Source organism: Varanus komodoensis, unplaced genomic scaffold, assembly GCF_004798865.1.
Source record: "Varanus komodoensis strain SLA01 unplaced genomic scaffold, ASM479886v1 scaffold55, whole genome shotgun sequence".
Classification (NCBI taxonomy): Eukaryota; Metazoa; Chordata; class Lepidosauria; order Squamata; family Varanidae; genus Varanus; species Varanus komodoensis.
The window spans coordinates 5,291,882-5,308,550 of record NW_025336157.1 but is presented as its reverse complement, the minus strand read 5'-3'; the positions used below and the strand labels follow the sequence as shown (position 1 = coordinate 5,308,550).

General features: G+C 53.1%; 1 protein-coding gene across 9 annotated transcripts in view; it reads right to left on the bottom strand.

Moving 5' to 3' along the window:
- Positions 1-16,669, bottom strand: part of NUP210L (nucleoporin 210 like) — a 35,490-nt gene that overhangs the window by 11,225 nt on the left and 7,596 nt on the right. For all 9 annotated transcript variants that reach the window (XM_044448420.1, XM_044448417.1, XM_044448416.1 and 6 more), the window contains 21 exons: positions 16,022-16,180; positions 15,776-15,844; positions 15,129-15,235; positions 14,384-14,524; positions 13,893-14,030; positions 12,122-12,277; positions 11,539-11,737; positions 10,960-11,105; positions 10,472-10,693; positions 10,103-10,276; positions 9,118-9,310; positions 8,838-8,926; positions 8,462-8,566; positions 7,863-7,964; positions 7,363-7,491; positions 6,078-6,205; positions 3,917-4,049; positions 3,112-3,174; positions 1,914-2,093; positions 681-761; positions 19-150 (listed from right to left, as the gene is read on the bottom strand). In XM_044448420.1, the coding sequence (XP_044304355.1) occupies positions 19-150; positions 681-761; positions 1,914-2,093; positions 3,112-3,174; positions 3,917-4,049; positions 6,078-6,205; positions 7,363-7,491; positions 7,863-7,964; positions 8,462-8,566; positions 8,838-8,926; positions 9,118-9,310; positions 10,103-10,276; positions 10,472-10,693; positions 10,960-11,105; positions 11,539-11,737; positions 12,122-12,277; positions 13,893-14,030; positions 14,384-14,524; positions 15,129-15,235; positions 15,776-15,844; positions 16,022-16,180 (2,846 nt within the window). The remainder of the gene's footprint in view (positions 1-18; positions 151-680; positions 762-1,913; positions 2,094-3,111; positions 3,175-3,916; positions 4,050-6,077; positions 6,206-7,362; positions 7,492-7,862; positions 7,965-8,461; positions 8,567-8,837; positions 8,927-9,117; positions 9,311-10,102; positions 10,277-10,471; positions 10,694-10,959; positions 11,106-11,538; positions 11,738-12,121; positions 12,278-13,892; positions 14,031-14,383; positions 14,525-15,128; positions 15,236-15,775; positions 15,845-16,021; positions 16,181-16,669) is intronic.

Genomic DNA, 16,669 nt, shown 5'->3' with positions numbered 1-16,669 from the left:
GTGAGAGGCAGCTCCTACCTCACTGTGCCTGGGAAGGAAATCCAGAACATCCCGTTTGCTCATGGACCAGTGGAATGACAGCGCCGGGTCGGCGTTCCCAAAGGAGAATGGAGTCACCATGCTAGTCAGTCCGATTACATAAACAGGCATCTGCAAAGAAAGGCTTAACTTAGATTCTTGTTAAGATTCTAATACATCCTGGCCATTATTATTGCTGCTAGATCCCAACTTTCGTCCCTTTGCAAGGAGCACAGGAAGGCTTTCAAGATTCACTTTCTGTCCATGTTATCCTCACTACAACAACCCTGAGAGGTAGGTTAGGTTGAGAATGCCCGACTGGCCCGAAGTCACCCAGCGGGCTTCATGATTGAGCAGGGACTAGAACCCGATCTCCTGAGTCCCAGTCAAGCATCCTTCACTCCCACACTGCTCTGGCTCTCGGCACTAAGTATTTTATCAAGACAGAGGGGGTAGACCAACGCAAGTCGTGAGGGGAACCCCAACATGCGCTTAATTCAGGGAAGACATCTGTACCACTTGCATTCTTCTGTCCAGGGGTACGCTGCACCCCAATTTCCAGAGCATATGCTTGTATTTTTCAGGGAGTGCTGAAACCATCTGGAACAAATCATGACTGGGCAGAAGGAAGTTTTAAAAGAAAGATGACACGCTGGACCAACCTTGGTACCCGTCATGAGCCTAGTGGCAGGAGCGTGAATCCGGATAGCTCTCAGCTGAACGACTTCCAAGTCCACTTGATCCTGCAGGGTAAGGAGACAGGTTGAGACCGGACAAAAAGGTAAATCTTGCCACATCGTCCAGGCGTGGGTTGCTCTGCGTGGAGCCAAGGGAGGCAGTGCCAAAGCGGTAAGAGAAGGAAAACGTTAGCAGAACTGCTGGGTGATTGGTAGCAAGTGGAAGAGCCAGGAATGGCGATGGGCACCCCATTCCCCGTTGCTTCCCCATTTCAGAAGCAATGCTGTACGGCAGCCATGCAGGTCAGGGATGATTGAAACCGTAGACCAACGGATCGGAAGGGTACCACTCCGAGGGGACCAGAGCTGACGACCGACTTTGACACGTGCTGGAGAACTATGATTACGACTTCTCTCTCGTTGTTTAAACTCATTATCGGCTGCCTTACACCAGGAAGCACCTTTAGGGTGATTTTTAAAAATTTACAAATATGAGCGCAAAGCCTGCTGAAAGCAAGCCGACTGCTAAGTACAGGCCCCAGAGAGGAAACTATGCAGCCCCGCCTGCCTCCACCAGGCTACACCCACCCCAGTCCCAGCTAACCCCAGCCAGTCAGCAACTGCTGTTCCTAAACAGCTCTTCAGCCTCTGCTCCAGTTCAAATGGTCAACTTCTGTTTCTTACTTGTGCTTCCAGAGAACAATAGCCTCTGATCCCACCCTTGCAGATAAACAGGCTATTCAGGAGACCACCCAGCTAGCAGGAAAGGTCCGCCATCTTTTAAAGCACTGATTCACAGCGATGCCCGATTTCCAAGACTCCGTCACAGCAGCAGAGCCTTCTCTGGGTTTTGCTGGACGCCCACCAGGCCCCCATCACGATGCTGGGAGATACTGGCCAACGTTGCTTGGAGGGCATCAGGTTGGGGAAGGCTATACTAGCACAACCAAGGAATAAAACCCAGGATGTGCACTATTTATTTATGTTATGTTAGATATTTGTATTTTATTTGTGTAAGCCGTCCCGAGGCTCTTGCAAAGGACGGCATACAAATATCCTAAATAAATAAATAAGGAGGCAGAAGAAGGTTCCAGCCCTCATGGCGGCAGTGGCAGAAGGCTGGAATTGAGGGAGTAAATGCACTTCAAGGCTTTGGGACCCGCACAGTGCAAAAAGAAATGATAATGCAGTGATTAGAACAGGAAAGGGAGACAGTACCTGTGAAAAGACAATGACTTTTCCTGTGTCTTCATTCACAGCGCGGATGGTCCCCAGGACGGTGGCGGTGCCCACAGCCTTGGCAGTGACCTGCCCCACTCCGTTAATCGTGGCCACGGTCTGATTACTGATGGAGAAGTGAATGAGGGACTGTGGCTGTGGGCCTCCCTCTGACATCACCTGCCGTTGGGGGCAAACGCAAGCGGGAAGTTACGGGGCTGGGGAGGAAGGGCAAGCCTGGAAGCCTTCAGGCGGAGGGCACCTTCCTGCCCTCCAGCAGGGAACAACGCCCCTGGGGTGTGTGCCGTGTCTGCCAATGACCTGGCCTACGATCCTCATCAGGCGGTAAGCCCGGGTCTGTACCTAAATTTTCCCTGGGACAGGAGATGCCCCCGACGGCACCTTCTCGGGGTAACATCTGAATCAGCGCTTGGGGCTGTGCAGAGTTCGCTGCAACTTTCCCCAACCTGCTAGCAGCGCAGATCTGCTGCACGGTAACAGAGGGGTGCCCTCTTTCCCTGGTTTCGCCCCGTTTCTTCTGCCTACCGATCACCTGGGGGCTTCCGGGCCTTTGTCCCTGCACACTGCAAGACCGAAATGTCTCGGGCAAGCTTTAATGACCAGCAATAAGAGCTCTAAGCGAAAACAGACTGGGATTTTTGGCCTGGCCCCTTTTGGCTTAGGTGCCGGACTTCATCGGAATGCTGCTCCCTGAGAGCGTCTCCAGAATGGAACCAGACTCAAAGAGGTCATTACCCCTCAACTATAGCTTCTGTTACACCCTGCCAGCAGGTCCCGCTGCCCGGTTGGCTGAATATGATGGAAACTGTAATCCAGCACAACTGGCAGCACCAGGCTGGGGAAGACTCAGACAGGAGGACGGCTAGAGGATAAATGCGTACTGTGATCGCGCTTTTTAAACCAAAGAAATGGATTGCGTGAATGTATAAATCAATGCTGAGCAATGCTAACTGTCTAAACCAAGCAAAAGAGGGCGGATAACACCATGTCTTATCACAGACACGGGAACTACCGAGAAGCCTTTACACAGGTGAGATGGCAAGGTGCAAAGCTGCAGTGACGGACATGGTGCTAAGAGAGGGACTCTCTCCAGACAGCCTCCTCCACCAAAGGGAGGGTGGGCAGCAAGAGGCATGGCCAGCAGGCTGGTTCCACTTGCCTGGTACTCTGGACTCACCTGCATCATGTTGTATGGAATGAGCGTCATTTTCTGTGGAATGAGCCTGAATGGTGGAAAGACCTGGCAAAACACAACAGCAGCTAAGTGTGAACCTGGGCATCAAGATGGCCTCGGGAACACACGGCGAGATTCACAGGCGCAACGAGAATTTGAGCTGTGGGCACCCAAACAAAATGGCTCCCCTGCAGGAGGTGGATGATCACATCCTGGCTTCTGTGGGGGCCCAGCCAGTGCAAAATGCTGTGGTGGGACAGACACAGCAAAGCTAGAAGCAGGGAGGAAGGGGGAAACAGCGAGTCAAGGCAGCAGCGGGAGAGAACAGTGAGGCTAGAGACCAGGTGCAGGGAGAAACCAGCAAAGAGGCGAGGGGAAGAAACAGTGAGGTTGCAGGCTGGGTGTGGAAAGAATCCACAAAGTCCAGGGGGGAGCAGAAGGGACAGAGCCAGGGAAGGCGAGAAATAACAAGGCGAGCGGCTAGGTGGAGCAAAATACCAGAGCTGGAGGGTGGGAGTGGAGCGTGAGAGCAAAGGGAAAAGGTTTGTATGGGCAGTGGGTGGGACAGAAGGCATCCTTCTCTTTCTGCTTGCTGAACACCTCATCAGCGGCAGAAGTGGAAGGAAAACCAACCACCCTGACATTTTTCAAGTACAATCTTCTCTTGCCTTTTTAGTCTAAGGCTCCTAATTCCACGAGTTAAAACAAAAACAAAAATCTTACAGGAGAAGGCGTTTTACAACATTCTGATCACAATTTGCATGGGAACATGCTTCCCTGACAAGTCAACATGGCTGCAACTGCTTACCTCCACCTTCCGGGGTGCAGAAGTGAATTTGACTCCCGTCTTGTCCCAGGCTGTGGCTACCAAGGTCGTCTGTCCCACTGTCATGGCTCGGAGCACGTAGACTTCAGAATAGTCGCCCACTTCTTCCATCAGTCTGCAGAGACAAGTTTGCAAAGGTTTTATTTTCCCAACTGGGCGGTGAGCACCATACAAATCCACCCGGAATTTCAAAGCTGTCTCCAGTGCCCGTTCGGAATGGCTACTGTCCTAGGCGTACACGATGCACAGAACTATTGGAAGTTCTCTTACAGCAGTGAGAGATTCCTTGGCTGAGTTTGCTGTGCAATCTGGAGTGAACCCACCGAGTAAACAGCAGAGCTCCTGCAAACCTCCCTCTTCCCCTGCCGTGTGGAAGATACTACCAGTCCTCCTAGGAGCTCGAGGAGGATACACAGCTCTCTTCCCAGCTCTGCTCTGCCCCCACAACAGCCCTGTCAGGTAGGCCAGGAAGACCTAGTGAGCACCCCACGGGCTTCATTCAATACTGATGTGACCCCAAATCTCCCCAGTCCTAACCGCTGCACTATGCTCACTCTTGGCAAGACTGGATAGAATATGCTGCCCGAGAAGTGCAAGGGGGGAAATGCAGACCATTCCTACCAGGTGCGACACTTCAGGTGTGTGTGTTATTCCGAAATGGCATACTTCATTCCTAGCGCCAAGATCCTGAGTTTTTGTGGGAGAAGCTACTAAAGTTCATGGAAGCGGGGCGGCACAACCAGCCACTGTTTATTACCACCACTCACTGGGCTCTATGTTTGAAGGCCAACTGGTGAAATCCTTCATTTTTACCAGATGCTGGAGACAAAAGACAGGGAATGACCCTCCTCTTAGCAGCTATGCAGGGGAGTCTGCGCTGCCAGTGCCGGAAGCAGGACGCTGAGCCCAATGTGCCACTCCAGCTCCACGTTTTGCGCCATCCCTGGACTTCCCTGGGATGCTCCATCCCCTCACTGCTGCCACAGCTGCCCACTGCCTTGCGTCCCTTCTGTCCTGGGGCACAGGCCACACCAGCGAAAGGAGGCAAGAAAAGCGAAGAGCACTGCTCCATCTCACAGAAACACAGAAACTGAGCGAGTCAGAAGGGACCCCCTGGGCCATCTGGTCTGACCTCCAGCACCAGCCGGCTCCGCTCACAACATGCCCACCATGTGGACGTCCAGCCTATCCTTGAACACCCTCACCGATGGGGCCTCAACGACCTCTCGTGGAAGCCCAGTCCACACCCTGGGGGTCCTGACTGTCAGGAAGTGCTTCCTGGCATCCAAATGGAACCTGGGTTCCCTGAGCTTTGCTCCGTTGGGGCGCGTCCTGCCTTCCTCCGCAGGGGAGAACAGGTCTCTCCCCACCTCCGTGTGACACCCCCTCACATGCCTGTATGTCGCCAACAGATCCCCTCTGAGTCTCCCCTTCGCCAGCCTGAAGAGACCCGGTTCCCTCAGTCTTGCCTCATACGGCATCCCCTGCAAACCGGCCACCGTCCTTGTGGCCCTGCGCTGGACTGGCTCCAACCTGGCCATATCCTTTCCGTAATGAGGGCCCAAAACTGAGCACAAGACTCCAGTTGCGCGCGCACCAGAGTCGTGTAGAGTCTCCTCCTCGTTCTTGTCTCTGTTTACTTGCTCAGGAGGAACAAGTAGGTAAGAAGCAACAGCACAGAGGACCAGCTAGGAGTGGGGCCCCTCGCTGAGCAGCTGACAGGCAGCTGACCTTGCCCACTGCCCAAAACACCCACCTGTGATGCCAGGCCTCCCAGCAAGGCAGTGCTCACACACCAAGAGAACGGCTTAGAAAACCCACCCCCAAGTTGCTAGAGCAGCCACATGTCTCTTAAAGCAGTTTTTATACTTCTCTCTGGATGAAGGCAACCCTGCTGCTTCCTCCTTGCTTCCCATTTCCAGCATGGAGAGGTCTTCCTGCAAGCCCAGTGCGCAATCCCTAGGAACCCCCCACCAGAGAAGGTCCAACGATTCCCTGCAAGTAGGAGCAGCGCTTCCAAACAGGGCAACAGATTCTCACAGATGAAAGGAGAAAGCCTTGAGATTCAGCAGGAATTACAACAACTGAAGCGCTTTGCAGAGAAGGGCAGGCAGTAGATTGCGGGTTGCTGTGCAGGCCTTACGTAAGGGAAACAATAGGGGAGGCTGCCTTCAGCTGAAGCTGCATGTAGGTGAAGTATTTACTCCAGAAAGGGTGCCGATGATGTCCCAGCACGCGCACGGAGACCAGCACGGATTTGCCAATCTCAATCTGGGGAAGAAGACAGACCTAGTTTGCATGTAACACACACCCATGGGTTGTTTAAACCATAGTCTATTGCCTACCCAGGGCTTGTCTGGCAGAGAATTTAACAAAGCCAATTCTCTGTAGGCTGGTGAAACAGCCCATCAACAATCCCTGGCTCTGGGTTTGCACATAATGACAACTCATAGTCTCTTCCAGGGTTGTTCTTGGTTCAACAAAAATCCAGAATTTGGTGATCCATGCCATTAGCATTATGTGAGCATGCAGCATTACTGGAGTTTTAAAAACCTTCTTCAGTGTGGTTTTGGAGAAGTTACCAGCAAATGAAGGCAATAGTGGCATCATGGGGAAAGTACCACAATTACCCTATACAGTATATTCCTAAATCATCAGTCATCAAGGTGAGCTTTGATTTATTTACTGAAATGATTTATAAGCTGCCTTTTACCCAAACCTCTCCAGGGTGTCATGCAAAAATTCAATGGGGGTGGTGGGGAGGTTCAGCAGCACTTTCAAGGAAGGAATGGCCAACAGAAAGGGTGATTCGACTGAATGATTCCCCCACAAATGTTCCAGGCTCTGCTCAGCTAAACTTTCCAGAGTCTGACACAGGGAGAAGAATCTGTTCCTGCCGAAGGGAGCCCAGGTGGGAGGCGTAAGCCGCCCACCCCAACCTCCCACTCTTTTCCCCCTCTGTACCCCAATTCTTCACATTATGAGGAAAATACAAAGCTGGAACCCTGCGGCCTCCTCTCCGCCTCTAGTCCTACGCTTCGCTCAAACCAGAGATGCAGAGTCAGACAAACTGACATTCAAACATAGTCCCCAGTGGGCTCCTAACACACCTTTCCCCTGTTCCACTTCCAAGGCCACACATACCTTAGCCGCTCCCTCCCTGGCTAATGAGGGCCAGCCTACCATACAACAGGGTCTCAGTCAGCAGGTGTCAGGGACAGAGAGTGAGGGCAAGGTGCTGGGGGTCGGAGCCGTGTGATTCCACCGCCAGTCAGGTTGGCTGCCATGCCCTGAACTGGACGGGGGTGTCATCTTACTCCTTGCCCTGGGAAGGCAGCCCAGTGTCTTGGGCTGGCCCTGCTCGTGAAGAAACCCCCGAGAGCCATAGCCGAGCAGCCCCACTGGCAGGCAGCCTACGTGCCTCTCACCTTATCGACGAGGTCCACTTCCAGCTCGTACATATTGGATACTTGGAGGTAGGCTGTAGCTGGCCCCAGGAAAGCCAGGCACAGGTCATAGACCTCCAAGGTCAAAGAACCGGGAAGCACAGGAACGACCTGCAAAGAGCATTGCGGGAGGCAGGAGCTGGCAGGAGCACATGCTCTGGGTGCACACATGCATGGAATCCCATTTTTGCTCTTTGGGGGAGGCTTTTAGAGCAGCTCGCAGCAATTACAAGGAACAATCACTCTCATCAGTAAAGTCCTAAAGTCATCCCACAACGGTCACTGCAAGCACCATCACAAGAAACGCTGAGAAGACAAATCAGCCACAGCGGAGTTAAACGCTTGCTGCGAGAGAACATCTTCAGGGACTGGCCCAAGATGCTCTCGAGTTCCTGAGGCGTGGGACCCCACACAGGGGTGCCACCCCGGAAAAGCTCCCCTCCCGCACAAGGGCTCCCAGGACACTGTACTCACACACTCACTTGAATGGCGCTCTCTGTCTCCAGGTAGGTGATGTTCACCATTTCCTCTGTGCTGCTGTTGACAAGGAAGTAGCCAGAGCCTTCTACCAGGGTAAACACTTCCTGGGCAGGCAGAAGCAGGGAGCCCGGATCAGGACCCAACTTTGCTCCTTCCCAGACTATGCTGCCTAGAGCTTCCCGAGGTCACAGCCGTTGCTCCCCAAAGGAGGCCACTGCTCTATTCCGGGTGATCTGAGGGCTAAACTGGATGCACATCCATCCTGAACTTGACTGGGTGCCCTAAACCCACCCTGAAATAAAGGATTCCACTGGTGCGAGAGGGCGCTCTCCCTTCCGTTGCAGAGGATGCTGGCTGGATCATGCCCACAGCAGGGGCGAAGGGACGGAATGCCCACCCAGGTGCCAATCTAGATTGCCTCCCCATGTACTTCCTTGAAAAACCCTTCACACCGTTGCTAACTGTGTGGACAGGGTCACATCCCGTTTGGCTCTCGTGCAAAATGACAGCCAAGAAACAGTGAGCGAGGACTGAGCCACAGCATCGTTTGTGCACGCTCCCTCTGCACCAGTGAGTGAGTGGACGCTGCCCTCGGCCCTACCTTCACATCTGGATGGTTGTACATGGTGACATTATCCGGATCCACAGTCACATCCTCAACCAGCAGTAGTTCCACAGCTGCAGAGGCAGGAGAGTTAGAGACCTCCTACAGGTGCAAACAAAACAGGAGCAGAGACCTAGCGGCCGAGAACGGCTGCCTGCAGGTGCTTTCAAAGGCAGGTTTGCCCAGTGCAAAACCAGAATTTTGTTTTTGGATTTTGTTTACGTCTCCCATTTAGAGGGACAAGCTGATCCCTTGGCAAGCCCCTTCCTTACCAAGGAGCTCAGCATCCTGTGCAGGGAGAAGGAGGCATTTTCGATCCACACGCTTACGCCCTGCCCAAACCAGAGGACTGAGGAAGTTCTGCTACACTCACTTGCGGGCTGCCTCTCTTGGAATATTTCACCAAGTTGACTGTAATCAGAACTGTCCCTTTGATCTGATGCACTTCCAGGAGCTGGTGCCCTGTGAAGTAATCGGTACGGATGTGGCATTGAGAGGGAGAGAGAAAAGAAGGAAGAGGGAGAATGTGAACCAAAACCTACACATGTTGCTCTTACCTGGGACAACAAGAGCGCGGGAGACAAGAGGCCCAGGAGGAGGCAGGGGCATGTTTTATGGGTGGACACTCATGAGGGAATAATGTGCAGCCGTACCGTGGAGCCTTGTCTGCCCGGTCCCGTCATCCTTCGGCACCATCTGCATGGCTCTCGGGTGCGTGAAGTGAGCAAGGGTGTCACTGGTCGATATCCATTCCAAGATAAGGGAGGAGAAGTTGTCAAACTTCCTCCGGTGTTGGTCAAACAAAGCCAGCTCCAAAACAGTGTTCCTCAAACTGGACACGGGGACCTGCAAGTATCCCAGAAGTCCCCACCCCCGCCCCAGGCTGGGCTTAACAATGCGAGCTGAGATGCCAACGGACACGTATCGCATCCCTGTGAACTAAAGCCAAGACACAAAATATAGACCAAGGGCTCTGCGGCACACGGAAACGGAGATTTAAAAAGGAGTGACTGTGTGTTGGAGATTACATAGAAGGCTGTCACGTTTAACAGATCGATCTGCTGGACTTAGTTGTATTTTTCAAAAAAACCCTCTCATCAGGATTGTTTAAGGGAAGGGAGAGGAGGAGCAGCAGGACCACCCCATCAACCTGCTGAAAGATTTAATTTTCCTCCCTCTTCTCTCCCCATTTCTTTGTCAGACAAGGACTCTCTGGTTTCATCCATCATTTGTACGCCACTCTGGATGTGCTTTTGGCAGAATAGCAGGATAAAGACACTTCCGATAAAGGAACAGGTGCCCTGTGAACTCACACAAATCTTCTGTGCCTGGTTTCTGGTATTTACATCAAGACAAGCCAACCCAGAGGAGTTTTACTGCTTTCTTATTGAAGGATTTATTCTTACTGCTTTCTTATTTACAGAGTTACGGCCTCGGTTTCCCGCTCAGAGTCTGGATAGCTGACCTGGAACGTTCCCACTGCAGCTCTCCCGTGGCTTTGCATCTAGTCCTAGAATGGCTAACTCTTTAAGCAGCCGCTGGTGCAAGCAGAAAACGGGCCGCCCAACCACCTCCCAGCACCACAGAAGACTCCTGCACTGGTTGGGGAAACAAGCCAGGTGGGCAGCAGTCACCTACCAGCTGCTTGTGGTGCTGAGGCAAGGGGCAGGGAGGCGCTCCGGCCGCCAGCTTATAGACAGGCGTCACAGCCATGCTGGCAGGGTGGGCACAGATGAACCTCACTTGCACCATCTCCACTGCGGGGCTGGGGTTCAGCACCCCTGGATGATTGCCCACCTGAAAGGTGAACACCTGTGGGGAACAGGCAAAGAAAGGTGGCCTTCAGGCAAGGGAAGCGTGGACACGGACAAGCAATTTTGCGGCACCGGCCTGAGATAACCCTCATGTAAGGCAGCACCACGAAGGCTGCCTGCAGCGTCGGGGGAGCGACGTTCCCATCCTTCCCTGCCTGTTCTTACCAGTCTCTTGGAGAGCTCTCCCTCCTACCTGCTCCCCCAACTCCAGGCACGTGATCCGGTAGACATACTGGCGCAGCTTCCTCTTGTTGGGCAACAGAACCTCCGCCACGTGGACTTTGTCCCTGTGCTCTGCTCTGAGCTCCAGGAAGAAGCGGGATGGCTCCAAGACCCACGGGCCAGGTCCCCCCTCGAACAGCATCTCCTTCACAGACTGCCAGGTCACCAGAGCCACCTCCACGGGATTCACGGCCTGGCCCCGAGAAAACGAAGCAGCTTTGTGCTGGCCCACAAAGAGCTAGCACAGCGAACGCCACCCCCTTCCCGCAGGCGGGGGCTTTTCCAGGGCTCCCTAAGCTCAGCTCACAGCCCTAATTACTGGCAAGGTGGTGTGACGACAGGGCGGCAGGCAAGGGGTTTTTGAAAAAGGGAACGGAAATACTAATACGGCATTTGTGGTGAATGTAATGCAACACTGTGGCATTACAATGGGCAGTGGCATCCCTGGCGCAGCCTCACCTTGAGAGGTTCGTAGGCAGCGAGAGTGGCACTGGTTTCAAAATACTCCTCAAAGATGGTGGCTTGGGCTGTCACCAAGGCATGGCCCAGAGACTTGGCCACCAGATAGACGCTGGAGCAGAAGGCTGGGCCGGCTTTCTGCTTGCCTGTGTACAGAGCGAATGCAACCGCTGTTTCTTCAGCACGGACAGAGGTCTTGCCCCAGGAGTCCGGGATGGCCAGCATGGGGAGCGCCAGGCTCTCCCATTTCGCAGGTGCCCAAGCTGCCCTGACACAACCAGTCCTCCAGCCAGGACTTGGACGGGCAGGACGTAAACTGCCAAAGCCAAAGCGGGGAAAGATACTGCTCGCTGCGGTTCCCTGTGATCATTTTTGCGGGAGATGCTGGTCATGCAGGGACTGCCGGCACGCAGCGCACGTGACCTCACGATGGGGCTGCCCCTTCATCACAACCACCGTGACCCTCACTATCGCTGGCCTGGGCAAGCCTCTCCCTGTGCTGTGCTCTGACTTGGCTGTGCTCTGTTTTTATGCCTTGGGGGACAGGGAAGGAGGAGGAAGAAAGAGCCGCCCTCTTACCTTCTTCACTCAAGGTAAAGACTCCTTGCTTGTCCATGCTGATGTCCAGAAGTAAAAGGGAGCAGTCAGTGAAAGCGACGCTCTGCCCTGTATCCTTCTCAAGGTGATACATCATGAGTGGAACCTCCAAGGTCTGTCCCACTTCAGTGTCTGCATGAAATGGCAGGAACTCCATCTTGGAGAGCCGGAGCACACGCACCTAAGTGGGCAATAGCACGGCATGGAGAAGTCCTCGCAGGTCGGCTAATATGGCCCCTGCTCCCTGTTGGAGGTACGACGCCGGATTCTGCAGCCACAGCGTCCCTGACGGGGGACTGCCCGGCCTCTACGTCGATGCCTCCAGCAAAGGACGGCCCACCACCGCCTGAGGCAGTCTGCCCACTGGACAGGGTTTCCTGTTAGGAAGTTCCTCCTCACACAGAGCCAAAAGCTGTTTTCTTCCCATTTCCACCTATATTCTCCCACCCACTGGCATCCTGCCCTCTTGCACCCCTGGGACTGCCTTCCAAGGTGGCACGGGAGGGCCGTGCAGTAAGCCCAGCCCAGGAAACAGCTCCGCTGACGCCGGCCGGGGCAGACTTACCTGTATTGCTCCGAAATGGAAAGGGTTCTGCACGTCTCTGGCCTGCACAGCACTCTGTCCCTCCGTCTGTCCTGCTGTAACCACTCCTTTCACAGTGACGGTGGCCACCGTCTGATTGGAAGAGGTCCACGTGAAATTGCCGCTACCTCCCTCAACCTGTGAAGTGTTGGGAGGACAGGTTCCCAATGAGAGAAAGCCCTCGGCAAGAGAAGCCCGTGCCCGGCATGGCCTAATGCGTTAGGCACATGAGCGGGGCGCTTCAAAGCGGCCTTCCCCCACCGGGTCGCCTCCGGACACACGGGACCTTGTCTTGCACCGTCCCCACACTGGCTGGCGATCATGAGAGCTGCACTCTGACACCTCTGGGGGTCACCGGGGAGGAGAATCGTTCTGCCCCCACCCTTCGCCTGTAACCTTCACCGCAGGTCCTGTCACCAAGACTGCCTCATGCGCGGGTGAGGCCCCTTCAGTGGCAGCCCTCTGGCTGCGGATCGAGCTCCCCCGTGAGGGAAGGGAGCCTGGCCACACCGTACAGCTCAGGCTGCAAAGCTGCACATTCCGGTATCGTTCTGCCTTGCTTCCAAGCAGCTTCCTCCAACCCGGAGCCCTCCAAACATCCCGGTCGGTAACTCCCAGCATGTGCGGTAACAGGCCATGCCAACTGGGGCTGCCGAAGCTTGAAATCCAGCAGCACCTGGAGAGCGTCAGGTGGAGGAAGACTATTTGAAAGACTGCTTTTGCTGCACTCGCTCGTCTGTGGAAACTGAACCAATTTTGTTGTTGTTTCAAATTGTACGTTATCTTGAGAGCTGTGGGTGGGCAGAAAAATTATTGCTAAAACTTGAGAACAGTTTTCTCTTCAAGGTATGCTGATGCTGAAGGTGCAGTGGAGAGTCTTGGCTTCCCTGAATGCATGCGCTGGAACGGCAGGAAGAGAAGGCCTTTTTTCGTAGTGGTGTGCTCGGGCAGTTGACTGAAGCTTGCTAGGCCCCATCGCTGCTCATTTCCGCCTGGCGCCGTCGTTATTTGCTTTTTGGCGCCAGGCAGAGACCTTTTTATTTAAGCAACATTTTAAATGCTAATACAACTGAATTTTATCTGGCCAGGGCGGCTTATTTTATAATGTGTGTTTTAAATTATGATCATTTTATATGGATATTTTAACTTATTGTTTTATCTAGTGTTGTAAGCCGCCCCGAGGCTTCGGCAAATGGGGCGGCATAAAAATGTTTTAATAAATAAATAAATAAATAAATAAATTTCCAACAAAAGGGGCTAGAGAGGGACATGGTTCAGTGGCAGAGCACCTGCTCTTCATGCAGAAGGTTCCAAGTTCAATCCCTGGCATCCCCTGGTAGGGCTGCAGACCAATCCTGCCTGAAGCCCAGCATAGCCAGTGTTACCAGTCAGCGTTGACGGTACTGGGCTAGGCAAACCACTGGTCTGATTCACTTTAGGGCAGTTGGCTATACTCCTAAGGACAGATCAAACTGGCCACAGGCCAGTGCTTATGCAGGCAGACTCTTCCGTGGCTGTGCTTCTAGCTGGTCATATCTTTTAAACCTGACTTTCTTCTTACTAAAAGCTCATAACAGCAGCGGGAACAAGAATAACAACACTGTCAGGTTTTGCTATTTGGCACTTTAAAGGTGCAACTAGGTCAAAATCTCAGTGGAAAGCAGAAGCCATTTTCCTAAGGCAAAATAACAGTTTAAGCATGCAAACAAAGGACATTCCTGGATTCGACTCTCCGAGCCCTGGTCAACTTCACCTGAACCCTGTACTGATACAAGACATCTAAAGGATGGTGTGGGAAGGCCAAGAATGAGGGCGTCAGCTTGATGGGATGGTAGATCTTCACTTCTTGCTCATGGCTGATTGGGGATGCTAAGAAATCTTCCAAGCCGCTCTGAAAGCAAGGAAAAAAGGAATAATGGCCCAGATTTTCAAATGGCAGCCTAGAAGTGCTATAGACACTACTGGAAAGAAATATCACAGCCTGTAAGGTTTGCAAAATAGTAGAAATTCCTAGGTTCCAGTGCCCAATTTTTAAGCGCCATCATTTTAATTGTACATATTTAATCCCAGGGCAGGGAAATTTCCTTGGCCAGCGATCTCATGCATGTTTAAACGGGGGCGGGGGGGGGGGGACAGTAAGCTCCCAGCATAGCTGGCTGAGGAATGCCGGGAGCTGTAGGAGTTTTTTTCAGTCTAAACACACATGGGATTAGTTTATTTAGGGAAGGGTATTCATTTTTTTACCTGGAGAAGAACAGATACCAACATGGCTTTAATCATGGTGACACCGTCCTTCCGAATCTGGACTAGGTGGTAGGATCCATTCACTGAAGATGTTAACTCCTCAAAATATTCGTCAGGAAACTGGTGAGTAATTCGGAGATTCTGGGAAACAAGGGATTGGCGACAGGGAGGGAGGATATTGTCAGAAGACGGGGACACTTGGCAGGCGCAACAAAAAGGCCACAGATGAATGGAATCATTGTGTCTTGAGCCAAACATCTCTGACTCCAGGCTGAAGGGAAAAAGAACCCTGCCAGCCTGTAAAAATACTTCAGATTCTTATGCATGTACATTTAGTCTCCGTAATGTTCACCCAAAAGCCTGGGATGGGAGTTTCTTAATTCAGCCTTTCCCAATCTGGTGCCCTTCAGATGATGTTGGACTGCAATTCCCACTGTTCCCAGCTATGCTAGCAAAGTGTGATGGGAGGTGCAGTCCAACACGCCTGGGAGGCACTAGCTTGGGGAAGCTGCCTCAGCAGCTCTGTGAAGGGCCTCAAACAGCAGGCTCTGTCAGGATCGACGCCCACTGAGCTGAAAGGGGCTCTCCCCCAGGTGAGCGTACCCAGGAGGGCATTGCACCGCCATAGCCCTATGTTCTTCCCCTGCCCTTTACTCCGAGCAGGACCTGCCTCTGCACACACAGGTCCTGTTGCAAGTTAATCCCGGTGCTCGAGCTGCATGCCTGCCTGACATCTCTTACTCACATCGGACGGGTAGACCTTGGTGCTCGATTTATCATACACTTCGATAGCAATGCTGTACACCCGCTTCACTTCTAGGGTCCACCGGTTCCCAGGATGGACACTGAAACCTGCCATTGGTTGGACAAAGGAAGCCAGACAAAAAACATTTCGGTACGACAGTCAGAAGAAAATGAATGGTGCGGCAACTGTCTTCACATTACTGCTCACCAGTAACGTGTGAGGAATCTGGTGTGGGAGAGGGAAACTGTCAGGTTCCCTTGGCTCGGTTCCTCGGACTCTGGCCCCCTTTCTCACTCCCCTGAGTCCACCTCACGCTGAAGGTGTGAGCAGGCATCCAGCGGGAAAACGTCGGCAAAGCCGGCTGAAGCACATGGTGCCCGCTGCCCACTCTGCAGGCAGGGTTCTGCTTCCACACGCACACACACAACTTGCTGGTTTTGTGCCAAGAATTGCACACTGTTCTGCTGGTATCCCCAAGTGTTTGGATATTGATACTGGCTCAGCTCGCTTCTTGGCCAGGGCTTCATATGGGAAAGATGGCCGAGGGGCACGAGAAAATTGCCACCCAATTCTTGCGTCCCTAGGATCCACTAATAAGCATGCTAGGAGTTGCCCATGAACAGCTGTATAGGGGGAGAACCGTTTACCTAAGAATCCAGGCTCCACAACGTAGATGCTGCAGTTGGGAAGCCCAGACGAAGCCCGCATGTGGATGTCTTATTTCTTCCCTAAGGAATCCAGCCATATTGTACACACAGAGGGAGAGAACACGAGGGGATTTCTCTGGATAATCAGGCTGCCTTGTCCTTGTGAAAGCAACCCAGGCATGCCGGACTCCAGGGACGGGGCAGCTGAATCATCCGGCAACCGCCCGCCGGTGCGCCAAAGGATACTTTTATGAATGAGGACCATGTTGACCTGTCCCAGCTGCACAGCAGTGACCGCAGCTGTCTTCACATCCAGGTGGGCCACGGGGAGAAGGGGAGTCCCCTCGGGGTCCTTCACTTCATTTTGCAGTTCAAGCTCGTAATGCTCCAAAGGCAGCTCGACCTCTGCAGGTGTAAGAAGAGGGCTGATGGCACTCGTTTGATCCTTTGCAGCAGGTGTTTCTATGCTAGGTATTTCCTTCCTTCCTTCCTTCCTTCCTTCCTTCCTTCCTTCCTCCCTCCCTCCCTCCCTCCCTCCCTTCCTCCCTTCCTCCCTTCCTTCAATATCTAAATGCCACCCAACCGCTACACTGACGCTCCCCTGGCAGGTTAAAAGGGAGGTTTACAAAGGATGGAAGCTTTATAGAAGCTCCACTGCCCAGCGCTTACAAGACTACAGACCAACAGCCAAGTATTTGGCTCGAGCATTAGTATCGTCTACTCACAGCTGGACCTACCCTTCGCCCTCTGCCGAGCTGCTTTGAGACAGAGGGCACCAACAATCAAAATACCCCGTGCAGTTATTCCATTTCCACCTTCAGTTTGTGGAACGAAAGGACTGATGAAGTAGTGGGAAAACATGGCAGGGTTAAGAGTGGAAGATGACATCATCTG